Below are 22,999 nucleotides of genomic sequence, written 5' to 3' on the forward strand. Positions count from 1 at the left end.
GTGCCTTCTGTATTCCAAGTGAATGCCTCTGTATTATGGTCTGTTACAGACCTCATCTCCATATTTTCCAAGTATTAGCAAAAACTCTTGGATCTTAACCTTTTCTAGATTGTCTTCATCCATGCATCATCTTTTGCATGTTTTCATTGTGCAGTTGATTAAGAATGCTTTTCTTACGGGTGCCCATTGTGGAATCTCGATGACCAGTTATAATACTGCTACCACCCAAGTAATATAACTAATCTGCCTTTGAATTAATCAACTGGCTGCTTAAATTGTATGTTTGCCAGAGAATTTGACTGCCGTGATGGCCGCTCCTGTCAGTCAGTTGAAGACAAAGCTTTGTTCATCCTATTGAATAATAAGCTGAAGGTCACAACTGGGTGGAGGATGTCCGGCTATTACCATATTGGATTCAAATATTTGTGCATTCATCATGATTTTTCTTTTTCTTCTTGCAAGTTTCTTATCATTTCTTCGTCATGCTTCCACTTAACAAGAGAAGCGACAAGTAAAGAAAGCGCATCAACGGGTATCACTTCATAAGCAAGAATGATCGACATTTAATAAGCTTGCCATGGTCGCTATTTGTCATACTGAGAGAAATGATCCATAGTTAGCAAATGAAATTGGCAAGAATTGAAGATGCAATCGCTTTGAAACTGCATGAAACATGCTCACCACTGTGACAAATCTGTTGGAGAAACGATGCAGCTGCATAAGCATGAACTTTACTCGTGCCACAGTGATCAAGTTCACCTTCTGGTAGACTTCGGGATTGCTCCCTGCAAATACGGAGTTTGTCGATCTTCGAACATGAATGACAACATAGTGCAGATGACGCGTCACCATTTGTAGATTTCAATTATAATAAGGTGTTGAAACAATGTCTCTAATGTTACGTGGTAGCAAGAGCCCAAAGTAGACTCGTTATGAAAAAAGGAGCCAAGGTTCAGCCATTAAGCTGACCTACCGCGGTCAAAGCCAAAGGCGGTTCAGTTTGGCGCGTGGGGCCCACTCAGGATCCCGGACGCGAAGCATTTCGATGCATGAAGTTTGATAAAGGGATTCGGTTCCGGCGCCAAGTCCGCAATGAACGGTAATTAATGAAACTTTCGCGTCCGCGTCTCGAACCTTCTTGCGTTTATAAATTATAAGGGAGCTTCTTTTCCACTTCCCATTTGCCTTCTGGTTCTCTGTGCCGTCCGGAGGGCTTTCGTCCTGGTTCGCGATTCGAGTGTTGTTCTGAGTGGAGGAGCTGATACGGTAATTTTGCTAACTTTTTTTCTTTTAATAAGAGAGATCTTCTAGCTTCATGATTAGATTGTCGCTTCTTCTGAATGTTTTGATTTGATGGTTCTCACAGAGAAATAGGTTTTCTTGTGTTTCTCTTTGATTTTTTGCTTTTTCTCCGTGGGAATTCTTTGGTGGGGGCTTCTTTATATGTCTGTGACCCCAAAATTTCGTAATTTCATGATATATTTTGATATGTTATGATATGAATTTGTTTTTCTGCTTTTTTTTTTCAGCTTCGCACGTGGCCGTTCGTGTTTTCCTGGTTGCGCTGTCTTTTGGTTGGCGTGTTGGTTTTTTCTTAGAAATTACGTGCTTCTGCTTATATGTTTAACGAACTCGTAGTTTGGTTTGGCTGAATTGCTGTTATTTTCTCGTTGTCTGATGGAGCGATGTTTAGGTTGTTATTATCGTTATTGTTGTTGCTGTTGTTATTCCTTCTGTCCTTGCTGTTATCCTTATAGTTATTGTTGTTGTTCTTGTGGTTAACGGTCGAACTTTATAATACCTTTTACAGAAATGCTTTAAATTTGTAGATTTCGCAGTAGATGGGAGTTCGTATTTTCCTTTCTAATTCTTTTGATTGAGCCACATATCATTTAATTGTTCGTACTCTTCTTCTTCTTCTATTTGTTACGATGTGATGGTCGACGCCAGGCGAGGACTATATAAAGGACTAAACGGATTTTATCTGCTTCCTTTGATTTTGCTGAAGGACAATATTTTTTGTTGAATGCTACTTCTGCAGGCCGGTATGGTGGCCTTAGTTTTTTTTTTTTTTTTAAATAATTTCACCTCTTGAGATGGCCGATAAGCGTGGTTTTTAAAATCGTATTTGATGCTTTTCCTCTCTTGTTGCATAATAGCGCTCTTGTACAGTTATACTTGTTCTCATGGGTGATGCAATCAACTTGCATGACATCATGGCAACAAGGTATGCTGTTTGTCTGCTTTTGTCTCTTTCCAAAGCTAAAGAGGAATTAATTTTTTTAGTTTGTAAAATTCTGGTATCTGATCTTCTTTTCCTTTTTCTTTTTCTTCCCCCTGAATTAGGTAGATGATAGGCTTGTGTTTCATTTATGTTTTTCTGGCTGTGAATGGCCTGTTATATGACATATCACTGACCTGTTTCTTCTACTCAAATGTGGCAGATGTCATACTCCAGAAGTGAGAGGTGCGTGTTTTCTCATTATCCTCCCCGGTTATTTTTGGAAGGCTTTAGCGGTGTTGGACAATCCGTTTGTTTAAACTGCTGATTGTGCTGCATATTTGAGTGCAGGTACCATTCTCGGTCTGGTTCATATTTACGCTCACGTTCCAGGTCATTGTCGCCCGATATGAACTGGAAGCGGAGAAGGTCCTTGTCAAGGTCAAGGAGTCGTCCAAGGTAAAATTTTGTAGCCTACCATCTGTGGGGATTGCTCAAATAGCTTGTTTTTGCCATATGATAAAGAAAAAGGAAAATCTTTGTAGATATTGAACGATGAAGGGCATATTTATGTTCCGTCGTTGATGTCATATATCTATTGGCAGGCGCTATAACTATGACGCAGAAAACCCGGGAAATAACCTTGACCTGACCGGGCTTTCCACTCGAATCTCCAAGAAAGAGCATGAGAGGCATTTCGCCAGTGAGGGTGGGACGGTAAGCAAATGGTTTTGTGATCGATTAATTGTTTAGGTAGTTTTGTTGGATAATGATATGTTTGAGGGGGTGTGACGAATTTTGGTACGTAGCTGTAACAATTGTCTGTCAATCCTGCACCTCCTTGTGGCATCAATAGTAACGTGCTAAGGGGCGTTTGAGTAGAAACATGGTTTTGGTGGTTCTTGTTATCTGGATATCTTTTACTGTTAGTTTTTACCGTTTTGTGGGCTCTGACTTTTATCGCCTATCGTTTTTTTATTCTCATATATTTTGGAAGTTTGATTTGTTCCTTAAAACTTGTGATCCGCTTCCCTCATTCTCTCATTTCTCAGGTACTGAAGAATGAGTTCCTGAACTTCAAAGAGGAACTGGAGATAGTGAAATCACAAGTTAGCAAACTGACAGATCTCAATGAAAAGCTCCAAAGAAACCAAGAATCCAACCAAGACAAAACCCAAGAAAAAGGAAAAGCCAAAGCGAAAGGAAAACAGACAAAGGAAGCAACCAAGACACAAAAGAAACCCGTTTTGATAAAAAATCAAAACCTCAATAACAGATTCCAGAGACGAACCCAGAACAAACCAAAGCCAGTCCAATTTATTCCACCCCAAATACAAACCTATCCGAAAACTATTCAGATCCAGAAAGAGGAAAGCCAAAACCACGTAGCCTACACCAAAAACCTAAAACAAATTACAGATTTTTTGAACAAAAACGCAAGAGAAAAATGTAAGGAACGTGAAGGGTATACTACCATACCCCTACCAGGGTTCAACAAACTCATAGCCTACCCAAATACCAATCCCTACTTAGTAAAAACAGCCTACAGCTATGGACTTTTACACGTTGTATACACCAACAATGGCAAAGAACTCGAACAAGTACCAGACATATGCAGAGTCGCCAAGAGATATTTGGACATCACAAAGGCCGAATTAATTTTTGTCAGATTTTATTCGGCACAGGCAGAAATAACACAAGACAAAATCTTGCCACCAATACAGTGTGTCAAGATAGGACTCACAAAGGACATGGTGGATCCGGACACACAGGTCCAAGAAGAAATACTCTTATCAGAGATAAGAGAATTTTTTTCAAAGAAAAGAGCTAAAAGCATTAAGATAATCTTTCAAGAGCTATTGCAGCAGTTCAATAACCAAAAGATTTGGTTATACGAATCAAAGGGTTATCAAATTATATTTTCACTATCACAAAAAACAAAAGAAGGATCTCTTGAAGAAATAAGACGATGGTTAGAGACATTGGCAAAACCAGAAGAAGTGCCGAAGACAAGAGCTATCAAACAAGAATTCATGTCACAAGAGAGCCTGAAAGGTTTTTGCAGGCTTATGCAGAAGATACCAGAGCACGCATGTACAGAATGTTCGCGGGCACCAGAATTATGCGACATCAATCTAGGATAACGTAACAAAGGCACCAGAATCTAGAATAACCTAGCAAGCACCAGAATTATGCGACATCAATCTAGGATCATGTAGCAAAGGCACCAAATCTAGAATAACCTAGCAAGCACCAGAATTATGCGACATCAATCTAGGATCATGTAGCAAAGGCACCAGAATCTAGAATAACCTAGCAAGCACCAGAATTATGCGACATCAATCTAGGATCATGTAGCAAAGGCACCAAATCTAGAATAACCTAGCAAGCACCAGAATTATGCGACATCAATCTAGGATCATGTAGCAAAGGCACCAAATCTAGAATAACGTAGCAAGCACCAGAATTATGCGACATCAATCTAGAATAACGTAGCAAAAGCATCAGAATCTAGAATGACATAGCAAAGAAGAAATGCTAAAAGTTAAAGGCAAAAGGTACAAAAGGAGATATGACAAAAGGCGGATAGATTTCCAAGTACAAAAGGAAGCAAATTCCTAAACCAACCAACAAAGGTGAAGAATGTGATCTAAAGCAAACCCCATTCAGCGAATAAAGCAAACCCCACTCAGTGAAGACCACTAAGTAAAGGATGTGATATAAAGCAAACCCCACTCAGTGAAGACTAGATTGGCCACTAAGGAAAGGATGTGATATAAAGCAAACCCCACTCAGTGAAGACCACTAAGTAAAGGATGTGATATAATCATATAAAGCAAACCCCACTCAGTGAAGAATAGATTGGCCACTCAAGTAAAAGATCATACAGATGACATGATAAAGATTCCGCATACGAAGGCACACTTCCTAAAGAATTGATTCCCCACTCAATGAAGAATAAATTCGCCACTAAGTAAGGGATGTGATATAAAGCTGATCCCACTCAGTGTGGGTGGAGCATCATCAACTGAGCGTGGGCAGCGGGCTGAAGACTTCAAGGTTGTGCAGGCACGGGAATTAGTAGATCCGGTTATAGCGAGTTCGAACCGTGAGTCTAGTCCTGACCCAGTCCACGCATGGCAAGCTTAAGGTTGAACTTAGGTAGGTTATATGACTGAACCTGCTAGGGAGAAGCCAAACTCACTGAACTTCTGAGACACCTTGTCTCGATTTCTTTTTTATGCTTTTGCTTTATAGTTGAGTCGTTTTATTTCAGCAAGTGTTTCGGTTCACATGTTAAGAACCAGTTTTATTTCTTATTTCAAGTATTTAAGTTTTTGTGTAAGACATTTTGATTATGCAATCTAAGAATCAAAGTTGAAGTTATCGTATGAATTGGCTCTTGCCTCTCTCTTCCCCTCACCGGCGACCGACGATAACCAGAATTCCAACCTTCAACCCGTGGCTTTGGTTGAAGAACGACAAACTTGGAGACGTCCTTGGAGTCACCTGAAAACCTCCTAGAGCCTCTTCACCCTATGCACCATTTCCCCAATTGAATTGCAGTATCCTCTCGGTGCGGGAAGGTTTGGAGGAATGGCTCCAGTTGCCTAGTACCCAAGCGCATGACTTCGACTGCAAGAGAAGAGATAGGTGCCGTTAAATCTCCCGGCTCCTTCCCCACTCGAGCAAAGCTTAGAGCACACTGAAACCGTCCTTTGTAGGCCCTTGAACTCTGTCCAAAAACAGAGAGAGAGATCGCCGGAAAGGAGGATCGACGTCGGTTCTTCCTACGGACTGCTTTCACGATGAGAAACCGGGAGAACTCGTCGGATTTTATTGGTAAAAGGCCAGTCGGAATTCAGCGAATTTGATCAGTGGATTGCTTGGAGGACTCGTCCACGGCAGCAGCAAACCACTTCCAGTTCAATCGTGAAGTTGCTGTCGACAGGAGATCAAAATCTCCAAAGCCAAATCCAAAACAAAAAGGGTCAATTTGTATCTACGGCTTGGGAGAGGCGAATAAGCAGATTGGGCGGATGTTGCAGACGAAATCTTTCCCAATACAGGGTGGGTTTCACTCTCTCGCTTATTTCAGTAGAATCGCCCAAATCTTAGCAACATCCCCACCAAATGTCAGGTGAATCTGACCTGTCGTCATGGAGAACCAGCTTCCGATCGGAATTCAATTTCTGCACGCTCAAATCCTGAACGCTGCTATTTTTCCGGCCAAAATAGAGAGGCACCCACTTATTTCCGTTAATTCCCAAGTTGCCCATGTTCGAGTATAATTGTTATTAAGTTGGGATTTAATTGACATGGGCAGATTCATCCTTTAGGCCCTTCCCGAGTTAAGGAGAGGGAGCGACCTGCGACCGTTACCACTGGCCGCCTCCTCTTGAGCTCCTCGTCTTTAAGAGGGAGTTACAAAGCTCCCTTGCTCATTCAGCCTTGATTGTTCATCCTCGCAACCCTCCAACGCATCACCACCTCTTCACCTTCAACGCACGAGCCAACACCTCCTTCACTCATTGCACACTCCCTCTCCTCATCATTGAGGCAATAAAAAAGGTACGTTAGTGCATAACCCCTCACGCCTGACCCTTAGCTTAACCCATCTTCATAACAGTCCATACCCATTAAGACCCACCATCTCATTAACCCTCCACCATCATAAGCCTTACCCTTAGTCTAGCTCTAAGCCATAACCAACCCCTTAGCAATTAATCTCCATCTCCCAGCTCTATACAATCTAACCCAAATTGAGCCTACCTTCACCCACTCTGAGCTCACTCATTGTTTCGAGCTCGATTTGACCCTTTGGAGTCCATTAGCTAGGTTCATCTCCAAGGATTAAACGTGATCAAAATTAACATCTCCACTACAGCTAGTAGGTCATCATGCAGCCTCCCTCGCTGCAATCATCTACCGAACATCTTCCTAGGCACCAAGGTGACCTCAGCCAGGTGGGCCGAGCCCCTGCTTCCATTCGGGCGCTCCTTCGTCACTTTGCTGCCTCTCTTGGTCAACTGAGGCCTGTAACAACCACGCTCCATCCTCCAAGTGTAGCCGGCAGCCCCAGGCTGTCCCCTTCCTTTGGCGAGACACTCCGTCTCTCTCGGCCAGCTTCCACCAGTCCATAAGCAGTCCTAGGCCAGACAGACCTAATCTCTGTTCCACTTCCTTGCTGAGATATTCGAGTGTGGCTTTGCCACTGGTTTTCTCTCGGATCACTTGCTGATCAAACCGATCGCTCGTAGGCTAGGTAACTTCTAAACATCCTATAAAACAGGGATTACATGTGTAATTGCTTTCTAAACCTGACTCTAGTCATTTGCTACAGTCGGTAGTCCCTCCCAAGCACCTTGCCAAGGACATGACTGCGGGTAGCTAGACTACCAAAGGGAAAAGACTTTGACCGTTCTAGAGATTGTATGAATGGTTTGTGAATGAATGTTGAGTGAGTTGTGAGAGTTAAATTTGTATCGCTCACGTTTGTACAAGTCTTGAATCCCTTAGCAGGGGCGGAGCTAGCATTTTTTTCAGGGGCGGAGCTAGCATTTTTTTCAGGGGTGGGCCAAACCATCCACGGGTCGGGCTAAGAAGAGCGACGGTAGGGCCAAGAGAAACGACAGGTCGGGCCAAACTAAAAAAAATTGATTTTTTATATATAAAAGAAAATTTTGTTCTCAGCTCACCCGAGCCATGGCCCGGGCGGCCCGCCCCTGCCCCTTAGTGTTGTAGAGGGATCGATCCTATTCTCCATACGGCAGGAGCGGGAGGGAAAGATACAGGTCGAGGTCCTGTTCCCGTGACGGTCACTCCCCATACTGCTTTGGATGGCGCTACCGTTCCTATTCTCGAATCCCTTACAGGCTTACAGCAGAAGATGATACAGGTCGTATTTCCGGCACCTTATGCAATGTGCGGCTATCGTTACCGGAGATAGAGGTCGAGAGCATACTCACCCTACTACTACGACAGGAGGGATCGGTCGTATTCTCCGTACAGGCGGCGGCGCCGTGATGGCAGCCCGTATGATCGTTCACCTTCTCCGTATGAAAGGCGTCGGAGGTCTGTCTGGCGCAGTGTGTCTCGCCGGCGGAGTGATCTCTCGCGGATCGAGGAGTGTTTCACCGAGGAGCCCCAGTCGGAGCCGTAGCGTGATATCTCGCTCTAGGTCCCCGTCTGCCTCTGGCTGATTTGAAGGCTTAGGGGACATTTGTGCTTATGACCGTGCCTGTTTCTTTCACCCTTGTAGAAGAAAAAAGATGAACTCTTTAGCTTTGTAGTCACGTATATTTGACGCAAAAATTGTCACCTAAGGATATACTTCGGCGCAGTTTAGAGAGTCCGTTTTTTTTTTTACCGACGGGCTTTGAGCGTCTTTGCTGTCTGTCCCACACATGCGCGCAAACGGTGGACAGTTGTGCTCGGGGGAGCACCGATAATATCTATCAAGGGCTTCCTCCTCCCGTCCGTGGCTCATCTCCTGCAAGGTGGGGAGACAGATGGGTGTGATGTTTATCTCCAGGTTTAACTTGATGAGAAAAAGACATCAGGAAGCTGCTGTTGCAAGTGAAGCAGTAAGACTGTGTAGGTAACCAAAATTGAGGAATAAGCTGAAATCTTGAAAACTGAGGTAGATTTTACATCAAACCCATGTTGGAAAGGTGGTCAAAGTTGGGAGTAACTGAACCTGCATACATGTGAAGGTATGTGATTGCTTGAGCAATATCAATGGCGATATCCAGACGAGCGCCAAGTTCGAGCACCTTGAAGCGTTTATCTGTTGATTTCTTAGCCATCTAAGATCACAATGGACTAGCGATCTGAAAATTTGAAACATAAAAGAAGCTTGATGTGCTTAAAGATAGGGCCAGAGAAGGCTTAAAGAGTGTGCACCATATCATGTAGGAGATCTTGAAGAGTTCCGTTGTGGACGTACTCCACCACTATTATCCATTCGTCTGGTCTCTCAAGGCATCCGAAAAATCTAACCAGGTTCAGATGTTCCACCAACCAGTGACAGCGTCTTGATCTCACTTTCGAACTCTGCGGACAAATGGTGGTCGTGTAGACCCTGGAGCAAATTTTTCTCTGTCCTGTCCACTGGTGCATAAGGGAGAAAGAGCGATGAGCGGAAACGAAGGAGAAACAATAAATCGCTAAACGTCGATGAAATGCATATTTGTAAGTGGACTAATGGACAAGATGCAAAATCATGCAATGAAGCGTGGGGAAAACAGTTAATCCTGTTGAACCAGTTCAGACAAGATTTGTCTATTTTGTTCAACTACTTGACCAGCATTATTTGAAAGTTAAGCTTCTTGTTGATTCTTTTAGGTTCTTAGATATGGAATTCATGTAGATAGCAGTTAGATTAACCAAAACGTGACATGAATTTGGTGTATAAGATGAAGCGTACTCCAGTATACATCATCAGTTCTTCCCTTCAATCTGAGAGAGAGAGAGAGAGTTCCTAGGATAGAAGATATTAGCTTTTATTGATTTATCTTGCCATATTTTTGCCTCCCCATCAGCCTAAAAACTCTTCATGAATCCCGTAATATATTCACTACTCCTTACAAACACTTGCGGATTTCTGATTTCCGCAATCTCAATTAGGGGGCGCATGGTCTTAAATTTTTTACTTTAGAATTTAATTCTAAAAACAAAATTCCACCTCAAATTAGACTTGGAATTAAATTTTCAGCTCCAGTTTCCAGTTGTGTTTGATAGTCTGGCATTTTGCTTGCAAAATTGAAAATGATGTGTTTGATAAAATAATAGAATTGATGAACTAAAACCATTATGATATGAAAAATTGTAAAATTATGAAATCATAATTCTACTACCCCTATGATAAAATGAGCCTATAATTTCAGAATCAAATTTTTTTTGTTTGATAGTACAGTTCCTATTTCATCAAAAAATGAAAAATTCAATTATAAAATTTCACAATTCCACTCTCATCAAGCAGCCCTAACGAATTCTGACCCACATGCGTTGAGCAATCCCCATTTGTCAACTCTTCAGTCACCTTCTTCTCAGGTATACAAATTTGCTGTCTGAAAAGTTTAGAAAAACATCCACAAACCGGTCAAATTATTTTGAAATCAGAATAATGAAGTATGGTTTTGTTTATTTCTGACAGTTGAAGGGGAAAATATTGCTTCTTGGGTCCAAATGGAAGCAGTGGTTAAATGCATTACACCCTTCATCTAAGTTCATTTAATTTGACATATAGAAGGAGTGATGGTCATGATTCATGAGATTCCAGTCATAACCCTTTCATCTAAGTTCATTTGAATGTCAAAAAGGAGTGATGGTCATGATTCTTGAGATTCGAGTCATAACCCATTGAACAACCATGGCCTGTGCCACTAGATCACCCTCACAAGCAGAATAGCTTAAGAGATTGTTCAGATAATGGAAGAAATTTGAAAAAACCTCATGAACACAATAGGTACAAAAACCAAGACTGTGGCGAAGCGCTTTCTTTAGGTGAGCGAGAGGGTTATCCCACTACCCTTAGCGAGACCCGAAAGCCCCCCATTTTCCTGGCATTATAGGGTCCTAACTCCTGAGCTGTTTTGGTGTCACAAAACACATGAACATAGCATCCACGAGAATTGAATTAGAGACCTGCCATTCACAGACCCTTAACCCGATCAACTACGCTATACCCCTTGCTCTTAATCCGACTAACTACACTCACTTTCTAACGCTCTCTTAGAAGGCGGTTCAGTTTGGCGCGTGGGCCCCCCAGGACCCCGGACGCGAAGCACGGGCGATTCATCCAATTTGATAAAAGGATTCGGTTCCGGATCCAAGTCCGCAATGAACGGTAATTGATGAAACTTTCGCGTCCGCGTCTCCAGAACCTTCTTGCGTTTATAAGGGAATACCTCCGCTCCTCTTCGACTTCTCATTTGCGTTCTGGTTCTCTCTGCCCTCTCCCGGGCTTTCGTCCTGCTTGGCGATTCTGAGTGTTGTTCTGATTTCGTCCTGGTTCGCGATTCTGAGTGGAGGACCTTCACAAGCGGCTGATACGGTAATTTGGCTAACCTTTTTTTTTTTTTTTAATCAGAGAGATCTTTTACCTTCTTGATTTGTTCTTCTGAATGTTTTGATTTGATGGTTCTCACAGAGAAATAGGTTTTCTTGTGTTTCTCTTTGAGTTTTGCTTTTTCTCCGTGAGAATTCTTTGGAAGGGGCTTCTTTTTATGTCTGTGACCTCAAAATTTCTTAATTTCATAATATGTTTTGATATGAATTAGTTTTTATGCTTTTTTTTTTGGGTTCGCAAGTGGCCGATATGTTTTCCTGGTTTCACTGTCTTTTGCTTGGTGGCGTTTTGGTTTTTTCCTCGAACGTACGTGCTTCTCCTTATATGTTCGACGAACCAGTAATTCGGTTTGGCTGACTTGCTGTTATTTTTCTCTTTGTCTGATGGAGCAATGTTTAGGTTGTTGTTATTGTTGTTATTCTTTCTGTCGTTGCTGTTATCCTCATTGTTGTTCTGATTATTTCTTGTGGTTATTATTTTTCTTTTTGTTACTGCTGTTATTATCTTTTCCTCTTTCTGAAGGTTTATTTATTATTATGTTGTTAAAGTATCGTTATTTCTTTCTTTGAATAGGGTTTTATGGCATTACATGTTCAATTACGAAATAGTTTTCATCGATTTTTTTTTTAGTTTTCTGAAAAATCAAGATTATTATTATTAAATTTTTAGGTTCGTGTTAAGAGTCTTTACGTAACTTTAGTACGTAAAGGAAACTTGTTCATCATGTATGTCAACTTGTTGGGTGTCTAGGAGGCTATATGGGGTCAATAAACAAATACGACGGTCAAACTTTATAATATCTTTTACAGAAATGCTTTAAATTTTTAGATTTCGCATGAGATGGGAGTTCGTATGTTCGTTGCTATTTCTTTTGATTGGGCCACTTATCATTTAACTTTTCGTACTCTTCTTCTTCTTCTATTTGTTACTATGTGATGGACGATAGTTTCCGAGGACTACACAAAAGGCTACAGGGACTTTATCTGCTTGTTTTGATTTTGCTGAAGGACAATATTTTTGTTGAACTATGCTACTTCTGCAGGCTTTGGGGTCCGGTATGGTGGCCTTAATGTTTTTTTTTTTTTTTTTTTGAAAATTTAGTACCCCCCCCTCCCCTCTTGAGATGGCTGATAAGTATGGTTTTTTGAATGGTATTTGATGTTTTTCCTCTTCTGTTGTATGATAGCGTTCTTGTACTGTTATACTTGTTCTCATGGGTGATGCAATCAACTTGCATGACATCATGGCAACAAGGTATGCTGTTTATCTGCTTTTGTCTCTTTCCAAAGCTAAGGAGGATTTAATTTTTTAGTTCGTAAATTTCTGGTATCTGATCTTTTTTTCTTTTTTTTTTTCCTGAATTAGGTGGATAATAGGTTTATGCTTCATTTATGTATTTCTGGTTGTGAATGGTCTGTTATATGACATATCACTGACCTGTTTCCTCTTCTCAATGTGGCAGATGTCATACTCCAGAAGTGAGAGGTGCGTGTTTTCTCATTGTCTTCCCAGTTATTTTTTTTAAGGTTTTAACGGCGTTAGACGATTCGTTCGTTTAAACTGCTGATTGTGCTGCATATTTGATTTCAGGTACTATTGTCGGTCTCGTTCATCTTCACGCTCACGTTCACGTTCCAGGTCATTGTCGCCCGATATGGACCGGAGGCGGAGAAGGTCCTTGTCAAGGTCAAGGAGTCGTTCAAGGTAAAATTTTGTCACCTGCCTTCTGTGGGGATTGCTCAAGTAGCTTGTTTTTGCCATATGATAAAGAAAAAGGAAGATCGTTGTAGATATTGAACGATGAAACGCATACTTATGTTCTGTCGTTGATGTCATCGATATATTGGCAGGAGCTATGACTATGAAGCAGAAAACCCTGGAAATAACCTCTACGTGACCGGGCTTTCAACTCGAGTCACCAAGAAAGAGCTTGAGAGGCATTTCGCCAGTGAAGGTGGCATGGTAAACAAATGGTTTTGTGATCGGTTGTTTAGGTAGTTTTATTGCATAGTGGTTACGGTTTTGGTGGGACTGCAATATTTGCCTGTCAATCCTGCATCTCCTTGCGGCCTCAATAGTAACGGGTGTTAGAATAGAATCATGGTTTTCGTGGTTGTTGTTATCTGGACGTCTTTTACTGTTAGTTTTTACGGTTTTGTGGGCTCGGGATTTATCGTCTTTTTTTCTTTTTATATTCTTATATATTTTGGATACGAGATGAGAGTCTGAGATTGCTGGAAAAGAAGTTTGATTTGTTCCTTGAAACTTGTCCTCTTTTGACGTATGTCCTATTTTTTGTTCAGGTGGAGGATTGTCACCTGGTTGTCGATCCTCGAACCAGGGAATCTCGTGGATTTGCATTTGTGACGATGTCCACTGTTGAGGAAGCGGATCGGTGTATTAAGTATCTAGACCGCTCTGTTCTAGGCGGTCGAGTAATTACTGTGGAGAAGGTACATCTCCAGGCTTTCACTTTTTGACGTGCAGTTCCTTTGCTAGTTCTGTGTTCTCTTCAGAGTTGCCTCGTTTTAACAAATTGAAGCCAACATACGGAGAGTTAGGTAAGTTAAGGCGTTGTGGTGCGCGTTCCTTGAGTAATCGGAGATCATGTTTTCATAATTATTTTGTTGGAAATGCCATTGCATGTGCCGATGTTGTTTCACAGTCGTGAGCAAAATCTAACATGATTATGACATGATATTTGTCATTTAAAAGACAATTTTTGTTTGCCTCTTAAGTGTTGTTGGCAGCAGGGTGGCTGTGTGTAGCAGCTCTACATCAAAACTCAAATTCAAACTCAAACTCTCAGCAAATTCAGACATGTGGCAGAGGGTTGTATGCCCTGCATTTCTTTCTTTGAGCGATTAACTTGCATGTTTGCTGTATCTGATAACGCGTGTTGCCTGTAATTCAGTTTTTCCTTACAACGTTCTTACTCCATTTGTTCTAACTTACCGAGGTTCCATGTTGTGCAGGCGAAACGAAGTCGAGGCCGAACACCGACCCCTGGTCGTTACCTGGGTGTGAAGACCGTCAGAGGTACGTGCCTAGGGAAAGATTTTGCGTCTTCGTTTGCGTTGTCGTTTGAATCATTACTTTAACCGTCTCTTTTTGTTCGATGCAGTGAGGCGTAGGTCTCCAAGCTACTCACCTTATGACTCTGAATATTCTGACGAGAGGGATCGATCCTATTCTCCATACGACCGGCGGGGAAGGGATCGATCCTATTCTCCACGCGGGAGGGAAAGATACAGGTCGAGGTCCCGCTCCCGTGATGGTCGCTCCTCATACTACTATGGATCGCGCTACCGTTCCTACTCTCGAAGCCCTTGCAGCAGAAGACGATACAGGTCGTATTCCCGAGACCGCGGATCACCTTATGGAAGGTACGACTATCGCTACCGGAGATCGAGGTCGTCGTACTCGCCATACTATTACGATAGGAGGGATCGGTCGTATTCTCCGTACAGTCGACGGCGCCGTGACAGCCCTTACGATCGCTATGATCGTTCACCTTCTCCGTATGAAAGGCGTCGGAGGTCTGTCTCGCGCAGTGCGTCTTCCCGGCGGAGTTGTGGCCCCCGGAGTCCATCGAGGAGCGTTTCACACAGGAGCCCCAGTCGGAGCTGTAGCGTGAGCTCTCGCTCTAGGTCCCCGTCTGCCTCTCGCTGAGTTGAGGGCTTCAACAACATTTGTGCTTAGGAGTGTATCTGTTTATTTAACCTTTCTACGAGAAAGACGATGAACTCTTGTCTACGAAGTCTTGCATTTATGTTGACGCAATTATTATCATCTAAAGATATACTTCGGCGCAGTTTTACAGGGTCGGTCCGTTTCTGTTACCTACGGGCTTTGACTTTGAGCGTCTTTGCTGTCTGTCCCGCGCAGGCGCGCAAACGGTGGACGTTGTGCTCGGGGGAGCATGCGCGCAAACGGCTTCCTCCTGCCGTCCGCAGCCCATCTGCTGCGATGTCGAGTGTGTGGGTGGAAATAATGGTCGGTTTTATTCAATTGTCTTTGGTGTGTGCGGGCTGTCATGAAAAGCGGTTCTTCAATGGGAAAATCCTTTCTTTGAAAAAGGGGACAGATGGGTGTGATGTTTATCCACAGGTTTAACTTGAACTTGATGAGAAAAAAGCCATCAGGAATGAGAAAAAAGCCATCGAGAAGCTGCTGTTGCAAGTGAAGGTACTTTGTCGATTAAAATTTACACGCAATGAGACTGATAGTAGGTAACCATAATACACAACATGTACAGAGCTTCTAATCCCTGTGTCACGAGACGGTATCTAAAGAAATATAATTCTTTCATCACACCATTCTGTTCCGAGATGGAGCCACGCAGGGGGACTATATTTCGAGGAGGAGTGGCGCGTATTTCTTCGGGGGACTACCATGTATGCTTACCGTAAGAGGTCGCCTGATGATTCGAAGGGGGAGAGGGAAGCTAAACATGATGAGCATCCCTATAGATTTTTCTGATGCCCCAGAGTACTTCTGCGCACTCTTTCATGCTAGGCCTCTCCTCTCTTCTTGTAGGAAGAAGACACTGGGAAGCCAACGTTAAGACATTCTCAACGGCCAGATCTGCAGCTTGGTTTCTTGTTAATCTTGGATCAATAAGTGAGGCAGCTTCTCCATCTCGAAGCTTCTTCATTACCTGAAAATGAAAGGTTATAGGTGTCAGTTAAAGCCTGACGCGGGAACGTCTGTCTCAAATCATAAGGCAAGCTATATAAGGGCAATTTTTATGGTAACGCAATTTATATGGTAACTTCCTATGCGGGTACGTTCTTATGTATGTGGCAAGGGTGCTTCCTTCCTGGTTCCGATACATTATACAGTTCAGGAAGTACATATGTTCTATGTTGATGATCCTTATGACGTTGTTATGGTGTATCTTAAATATTTATGCATTTTATATGCCTAGCGCTATAAAGTTTCTGATGTATAAACCGTATCACGACAGCCTTAGATTTGTTAACTCAGGAGATCCGAGCTACCCGAAAACCTTCATATCTTTAAACACTTAAAAAGGTTTTTCAGCAATCTAACCTCCAAGTATCTAGACGAAGGGTGTCAGAAATACCAACCCACGTAACGGTCACCCTCTCCTTGGCTCCTCTTCCTCTTTCGATGGGGCATCTTCCGGTCATTAACTCAACGAGTAGAACACCGAAGGAATAAACGTCACTCTTCTCCGTAAGCTGCATGGTACTGAGGTACTCGGGGTCCATACGTCCTGCCGTCCCCTTGATCTGTGTGGAGACGTGGGTAGCCGTTGGATCATCTGACGTCAATCTTGCAAAGCCGAAGTCTGCTACTTTGGCTCTTAGTTTATCGGTTAAGAGGATGTTCGCGGGCTTTATATCCCTGTGGATGATCGGATGCTCTGGAATAGACAGAAGAATTGTCTATCTCAAAAATCACATACATATGAAAGAGAGAGAGTTGGCCCTTGGCAATTGGCATGACCTTGGAGCAAGTTCAACTTACGACCACGCATGAGTCATGTTCCACAATCAAAGTTTCAATCTTAAAATATATGGAAGTTGATCAACCTAATATCAATTTAATAAATCAATTTTGGAATCATCCACGAACATAAGAGAAGTAGAAAGCGCCAAAACTGATGGGAAATCTCAAGCCGTTTGTTGAAGATGGTGAACAGTCGTCATATTAAAAGTAACTTTTTTTAATTAAAGCTCAAAGTTTTAAAAATCGATAAAAAAAACTTTACAAGAGCATGAAACTGGCACTTAGCTTTTTATGGTGAAGAGAAAATTGAGGAATAAGCTGAAATATTGAAAATTGAGGCAGATTTTAAATCAAACCCATGTTGAAAAGGTGGTCAAAGTTGGGAGTAACTGAACCTGCATACATGTGAAGGTATGTGATTGCATGAGCAATATCAATGGCGATATCCAGACGAGCGCCAAGTTGGAGCACCTTGAAGCGTTTATCTGTTGATTTCTTATCCATCTAAGATCACCATGGACTAGCGATTTGAAAATTTGAAACATAAAAGAAGACTGATGTGCTTAAAGATAGGACCAGGTACCATACCATGTAGGTGATCTCGTAGGGTTCCATTGTGGACATACTCCACCACTATTATCCATTCGTCTGGGCTCTCAAGGCATCCAAAAAATCTAACGAGGTTCAGATGTTCCACCATTGACAGCGTCTTGATCTCACTTTCGAACTCTGCGGACAAATGGTAGTCGTGTAAACCCTGGAAGAAGTTTTTCTAAGTCATGTCCACTGATGCATGAGAAAGCGATGAACGGACATGGAAGAGAAACAATAAATCGCTAAACGTCGATGAAATGCATATTTGTAAGTGGATTAATGGACAAGATGCAAATCATTCATTGAAGCGTGATGAAAAGAGTTAAGCCTGTTGAACCAGATCAGAAAAGATTTGTCTATTCTGTTCAACTACTTGACCAGCTTTATTTGAAAGTTAAGCTTTTGGGGGCGCCATAGGCATTGATATCAAGTAAGTGCTTGGTACTTAGGCAACGTGCAGCGTGCGCCTAGGCAACGTGCAACGTGCACCAAGGACCATATAAACTGGACGCTGGTCATTTTAATAGTTAAATACACTATAAGGCACTATATTGGTGTTTCACATTGAAAAGGTACAGTAAAATGTGACTAGATCAACAACAAACATCTATATCTATATAGTCCCATTTTTGTCCCTGATATAATTGTCCTGATAATCTGATATACCTGTTTCTCAACATATCCATATTAATACTTGCGTTGGAGAAAGTTAAAAACACCGATCATTATGTCTCTGGTGCTAGGAGAGCCGATAAAATTTGGAACTGTGGGATTTACCTTTTTGGCACGCTTGACGGCGACGAAGGTCCCATCCCGAAGCCTGCCTCTGTAGACGACGCCGAATCCGCCCCTTCCGATTTCATTTTCCGCGGAGAAGTTGTTGGTGGCGCGGGCAATCTCCGCATAGGAGAGCTTGAGCATCCCGAAAGCCCGGCAATCCTCTTGTCTCGGCATCTTGAATTGCCGACCGCTGCTCGCCTTGCTTCCCATGGAGCTCTCGCTGCTCACAGTCGATACCACCGTTTCTTCCCTCACACAACATTAATGTTATTCACATATCAAGGGGTCCAACTTTCTTTTCTTATCCTTTCAATTGATATATATACACAAGTACGTTAACACTTTAAACTCAAGAATCCAAACAGAAAACATCTTTTTGATGGTTAAATGAGGACAGGACGAATTTGGAGATAAACAGTCCCGACTCCAACATTCTTGATTTGCAAAATCTTGTCTACACACTGAAAAACACTCAAAGATGAGCGTCGTGTCGATTCTTAGGTTCTTAGATATGGAATTCATATACATAGCAGTTAGATTAACCAAAACGTGACATGAATTTCATGTAGAAGATGCAGCGTACTCCAGTATACATGACCAGTTCTTCCCTTCAATCTGAGAGAGAGAGAGAGAATTCCTAGGAAAGAAGCTATTAGCTTTTATTGATTTAGCTTGCCGTATTTTTGCCTCCCCATCAACCTAAAACTCTTCGTGAATCCCCTAATATATTCACTACTCCTTACAAACACTTGTGGAGTTCTGATTTCTGCAATCTCAATTAGGGGGCGCATGGTCTTAAACTTTTTACTCTAGAATTTAATTCTGAAAACAAAATTCCACCTCAAATTGGACTTGGAATTAAATTTTGAGCTCCAGTTTCCAGTTGTGTTTGATAGTCCAGCATTTTGCTTTCAAAATTGAAAATGATGTGTTTTGATAAAATAAAAATTAAAATTCTAGAATTGATGAATTAAAACCACCATCATGATATGTGCGCTAAAGGAAGATGACAAAATTCTAAAATTATGAAATCATAATTCTACTCTCCCTATGATAAAATGAACCTATAATTTGATAATCAATTTTTTTTGGGTTTGATAGTACAATTCCTATTTCGTCAAGCAGCCCTAACGAATTCTGACTCGCATACGTTGAGTAATCCCCATTGTAAACTCTTCAACCATCTGGTAAACAAATTTGCTGTCTGAAAAGTTTGGAAAAACACCCACAACCATAATTTTCCATCCTTTGGAAAGAAACCATATTTAAATTGTAGAAGATAGAGTCCTCGGGAAAGATTTGATAAAGCCAAACATGTACATCAAGCCTGGATGATTTAATATTAAGAAAAGATGGTTTCTTCTGAATGTTCACATAAGCTCCTCTTATTATTAAACGTCTGTTGCTCTTTCTCATTTTCGTTAGTTAACCAGTCAGTTTTCTATGCAAGCTGTAAGAGGTAGAACTTGCATCCAAATTTTGTGATATACATAGCTTGACTTCCAGAGGCTTTATTTTATTTCGGTAAATGACATGAACACGACTTTTCCTTGTCGTGGGGCAAAGCTTTTCAATTAAAGAAATTGGTGCCGAAATGCCTTCATCGATTCAACAACATCAACATTAAAAGTGGTGACCCTTCTGACTGTTTCAACACGTCGAATTCCAAACAGCTGAATCCGCTAGAGGGTAGAGATCCAGTCCGCACCAGATATATTATAATACAAAATGAAAAGGTTCTCTGTTAAAATTCGGCCCATTTGTAACCTTGCGCAGTTCAAAGCTTCAAAAATAACAATCAAATCAAATTCAGACCATTTATAACATTGGGCAGTCGGAAAATTCGCGATCTTGGGCAGTACCAAGCTATAAAAATATGAAAATTCTTAAATTGTGTTAGGAAAATTTGCATCCTTGAGCCGTACCAAGCTATTAAAAAGAGAACAATTCGCAAATCAAATGCAACCGGCCAAATTATTTTGAAATCAAAATAATGAAATATGGTGTGCTTTATTTCTGAAAGTTGAAGGGGAAAAAATTGCTTATTGGATCCAAATGGAAGCAGTGGTTAAATGCATTACACCTTTCATCTAAGTTCGTTTAATTTGACATATAGAAGGAGTGATGATCATGATTCATGAGACTCGACTCATAACCCATTGGACAACCATGGCCTGTGCCACTAGATCATCCTCACAGGCAGAAAAGATTATGAGATTATTCAGATAATCGAAGAAATTTGATAAATCTCGATATAAATGTAAAAATTTTCAAATGCAATCTATTTTGGAAAGGACAAGGTCATGCTAGCGTGCTTTTGAAATCCTTATTATTTATTTCTCATTAATAATCCCCATAGCAAATTACGGTTATAATTTTTCGTGATGTCTCCTAGAAGAGATTAGAGTTTATCTTAGAAATATATACCTCCAGCTGATTCCGTCGGCAGCTTAATTGCTGCCTCATGAACACAATAGATACAAAAACCAAGACTGCGGTTTACAAGCGAAGCGCCCTCTTACTAGTTACCACCGCTGCTCTCAAAAGCTTGAGATCTCAAGTAACACGGAAGAACCAAAATTAAGTTGCTCAATATAACTTATTTCTTTCTTAACATATCACGACAAATTTATACGACAAGGTACATGTTTCATTTTCCCTACTTTTATACATCCATACTGTTTTTTACGCCTTTCGAGATCTTTCCAGATCAGACTCTAGCAATTGCTTAACTTTTATTAGAAAAATTAAAAGCTCTGTCCGATTTTATCCCTTCCGCACACACACACACACGCAAACACACACATATAGAGAGAGAAAGAGAGAGCCGACAAAATGAGAGAGGGAGAGAGAGCGAGATTGCTTAGTTATGATTTGAAAATTGTGGCAATTTCTACCGATTTTGTCCCTTTTGCGTAGAGAAATTGAGAGATAAAGTGAGAGATCATTAAATTTTGATCAGAAAAATGTGATAATTTCATCCGATTTTATTTTATCCCTTTTGCGTACACGCAGAGAGAGAGAGAGAGAGAGAGAGAGAGAATACCGGAGAGGCCTTGCTCTTCTTGCTCGCGTGTGCGGCGCAGAGGGGAGAAGCACGACGTGAAGGCTCCGGCGACGAGCCTCACCGAGCCGAGGGAGGAGAGCTTCCTCCGATCCGGGCTGTCGCGCGGCCGGTCGGGGTAGCTCGATCCTTTGGCGAAGTCGTAGCTGCTGCTGGCAGCCGAGGACCACGAGGCATCGATCTCACTCCCGTGCTGGCTCCGGCCATCGACGCTCGGAGGCCGTCGCCGGCCGTTCTCCCTCTTCGTGGACAGAGACGACATCCGGATCCCTCTCGGACGATCACCGATTGCTGCCCTCTGCTCTCTTCAACCAACTCACCTGACTTTTGATTCTCCTGTTGAATATAAAAGGAGGAAATGGTGGGAAAGCCGCTTTCGGTGTAAATCGTTGGGATTCGGATTGGATCCACGCTTCGGATTGGGTCCACGCTTTATTGAGTCCAAGCTGATCTGGTCTCTTATAAACCGGATCGGACTTGATTTGGATCTGACTGCTTACATGTTGCACCTATGGATGCTTGGGCTTGAAAATTGGGTGCAGCGTTGACCCGACTCAACTAGATAACTTATTCTTAATATTATTTTATTCATCTATATATATAATTATATATATTTTACTACAATTAATTATATTTATATATTATTTTAATATAATTTTAACCGGGCTCCGAATAGGCGTTTCGAGTAATTGGGCCAGGTGCCGCAAGTCAGAGCCGGGCCGGCTCGATGCCCAATCTTAATCGCAACCACGTCAAGTCTTTGACTTCTTTGATGTAACATTGCATTTGAAAGTATCAGGATCACATATGCTTTGGTGCTCTGATTGTCTTTGATTTAAAAATCTTAAGATTTGAAACTCATTGAGGGTGGAGCTGAGATTTTTTTTAAGGTGAGACTTTATTTTTCAAAAGTTTTACAATAGCCAAATAAAAATAAGATTTAGTATGAGGATCTACATCTTAATCGGACATATTTCAGCTTTTGTTAAAATATTGAAACTATAGTTTGGCCCTTGTGAAGAAAAAATTATATTTCAGCTTTCCCTTAAAAGTGTTAACTTTTTGCTTGTGTGTGAGCATGAACTTCATGTGTAAGTGAAAATTATGCAAGCCAAGCTTTATCCCATCAGAGGCACATGTGGCGTGTGTGGGCAACTGCCCACATATACCAACAACATAAATTACTTGCGTACTTATTAGTATCTCATAGCTATTTGCTTAGCCATTTAGTTTTTTTTATATTTCTGTCTCTCAATCATTCGTTTTTAAGAAATGAAACAAGAAATTTCTAACCCTATCATTGGTTTGTCCAAACTGTTTCATATGATGAGTCCAAGTATTGGATTCTGGATCTGCTTCCCTTGAAGCTCCTCAAACGACCCCCTAATATGCGAGAGAAACTCCTGCTAATAAGCTTTAGAGCTGGCCATAAATATACCTAAAGTAAATAAGAACCATGCACTTAAATGAAAACAATCCGAACCTAAGCAAGTTTCTGACATTTTACTAAGACTTGACAGTGTTCTTGTAAGAACTTCATTAAAAAATGCACCACATAAGCTCTTTCTTGCTGAAGAAAGGTCATAATCAGAATGTCCTTTTGGTTTGCCAAAAGTTTAAACCTGCCTTGACTAGTTTGTTTGTCTCATTTATCAAATTCAATCATATGTATTGTAGTTTGCATCATGCAACATGGCCGTCACAACTATGAACAATGCAAATGTCCAAGGTCTTACATGTTCTTTTATTTCTCGGGTCAAGATACTTAGTTTAATAAAATTCAAACTAA

General features: G+C 41.5%; 2 protein-coding genes across 8 annotated transcripts; one reads left to right on the forward strand and one right to left on the reverse strand.

The window, feature by feature from the left end:
• Positions 1-1,154: 1,154 nt before the first annotated feature.
• Positions 1,155-15,092, forward strand: LOC116254224 (serine/arginine-rich splicing factor SR45a). 5 transcript variants are annotated; one of them, XR_004172654.2, is made up of 9 exons: positions 11,315-12,349; positions 12,481-12,548; positions 12,660-12,779; positions 12,885-12,998; positions 13,145-13,256; positions 13,598-13,747; positions 14,033-14,126; positions 14,270-14,333; positions 14,419-14,494. XR_004172654.2 is itself a non-coding variant. In XM_031629448.2 (8 exons), exons 1-8 carry the CDS (start codon positions 12,230-12,232, stop codon positions 14,964-14,966), a joined length of 1,296 nt encoding a protein of 431 aa, XP_031485308.2. In that variant the 5' UTR covers positions 11,886-12,229; the 3' UTR covers positions 14,967-15,092. The 5 variants fall into 5 exon arrangements, 3 of the variants coding, with proteins under 3 accessions (XP_049933884.1, XP_031485309.1, XP_031485308.2); XR_004172653.2 differs by having other exon boundaries at positions 14,033-14,333; positions 14,419-14,504; XM_031629448.2 differs by lacking the exon at positions 14,033-14,126 and having other exon boundaries at positions 11,886-12,349; positions 14,419-15,092.
• A 350-nt stretch (positions 15,093-15,442) lies between these two features.
• LOC116254223 (calmodulin-binding receptor-like cytoplasmic kinase 2) lies at positions 15,443-21,534 on the reverse strand. Of its 3 annotated transcripts, none has more exons than XM_031629443.2 (6): positions 21,193-21,534; positions 18,144-18,391; positions 17,361-17,529; positions 17,168-17,257; positions 16,388-16,686; positions 15,443-15,954 (listed from the first exon to the last, which is right to left on the reverse strand). In XM_031629443.2, exons 1-6 carry the CDS (start codon positions 21,470-21,472, stop codon positions 15,742-15,744), a joined length of 1,299 nt encoding a protein of 432 aa, XP_031485303.1. In that variant the 5' UTR covers positions 21,473-21,534; the 3' UTR covers positions 15,443-15,741. The 3 variants fall into 3 exon arrangements, with proteins under 3 accessions (XP_031485303.1, XP_031485304.1, XP_031485305.1); XM_031629445.2 differs by having other exon boundaries at positions 15,826-15,954; positions 16,350-16,686; XM_031629444.2 differs by lacking the exon at positions 17,168-17,257.
• Between the last annotated feature and the right edge of the window lie 1,465 nt (positions 21,535-22,999).

This window comes from Nymphaea colorata, chromosome 5 (genome assembly GCF_008831285.2).
Source record: "Nymphaea colorata isolate Beijing-Zhang1983 chromosome 5, ASM883128v2, whole genome shotgun sequence".
NCBI lineage: Eukaryota > Viridiplantae > Streptophyta > Magnoliopsida > Nymphaeales > Nymphaeaceae > Nymphaea > Nymphaea colorata.

Coding starts and splice junctions, on each gene's coding strand:
- LOC116254224 (XM_031629448.2), top strand. CDS start 12,230: ATGGACGATAGTTTCCGAGGACTACACAAAAGGCTACAGGGACTTTAT. Junction 12,780..12,884: donor TCATACTCCAGAAGTGAGAG/GTGCGTGTTTTC, acceptor ATTTGATTTCAG/GTACTATTGTCGGTCTCGTT. Junction 13,257..13,597: donor TCGCCAGTGAAGGTGGCATG/GTAAACAAATGG, acceptor TTTTTTGTTCAG/GTGGAGGATTGTCACCTGGT.
- LOC116254223 (XM_031629443.2), bottom strand. CDS start 21,472: ATGTCGTCTCTGTCCACGAAGAGGGAGAACGGCCGGCGACGGCCTCCG. Junction 17,530..18,143: donor CCGTCAAGCGTGCCAAAAAG/GTAAATCCCACA, acceptor AACTTCTTCCAG/GGTTTACACGACTACCATTT. Junction 16,687..17,167: donor ATACCTTCACATGTATGCAG/GTTCAGTTACTC, acceptor TGTCTATTCCAG/AGCATCCGATCATCCACAGG.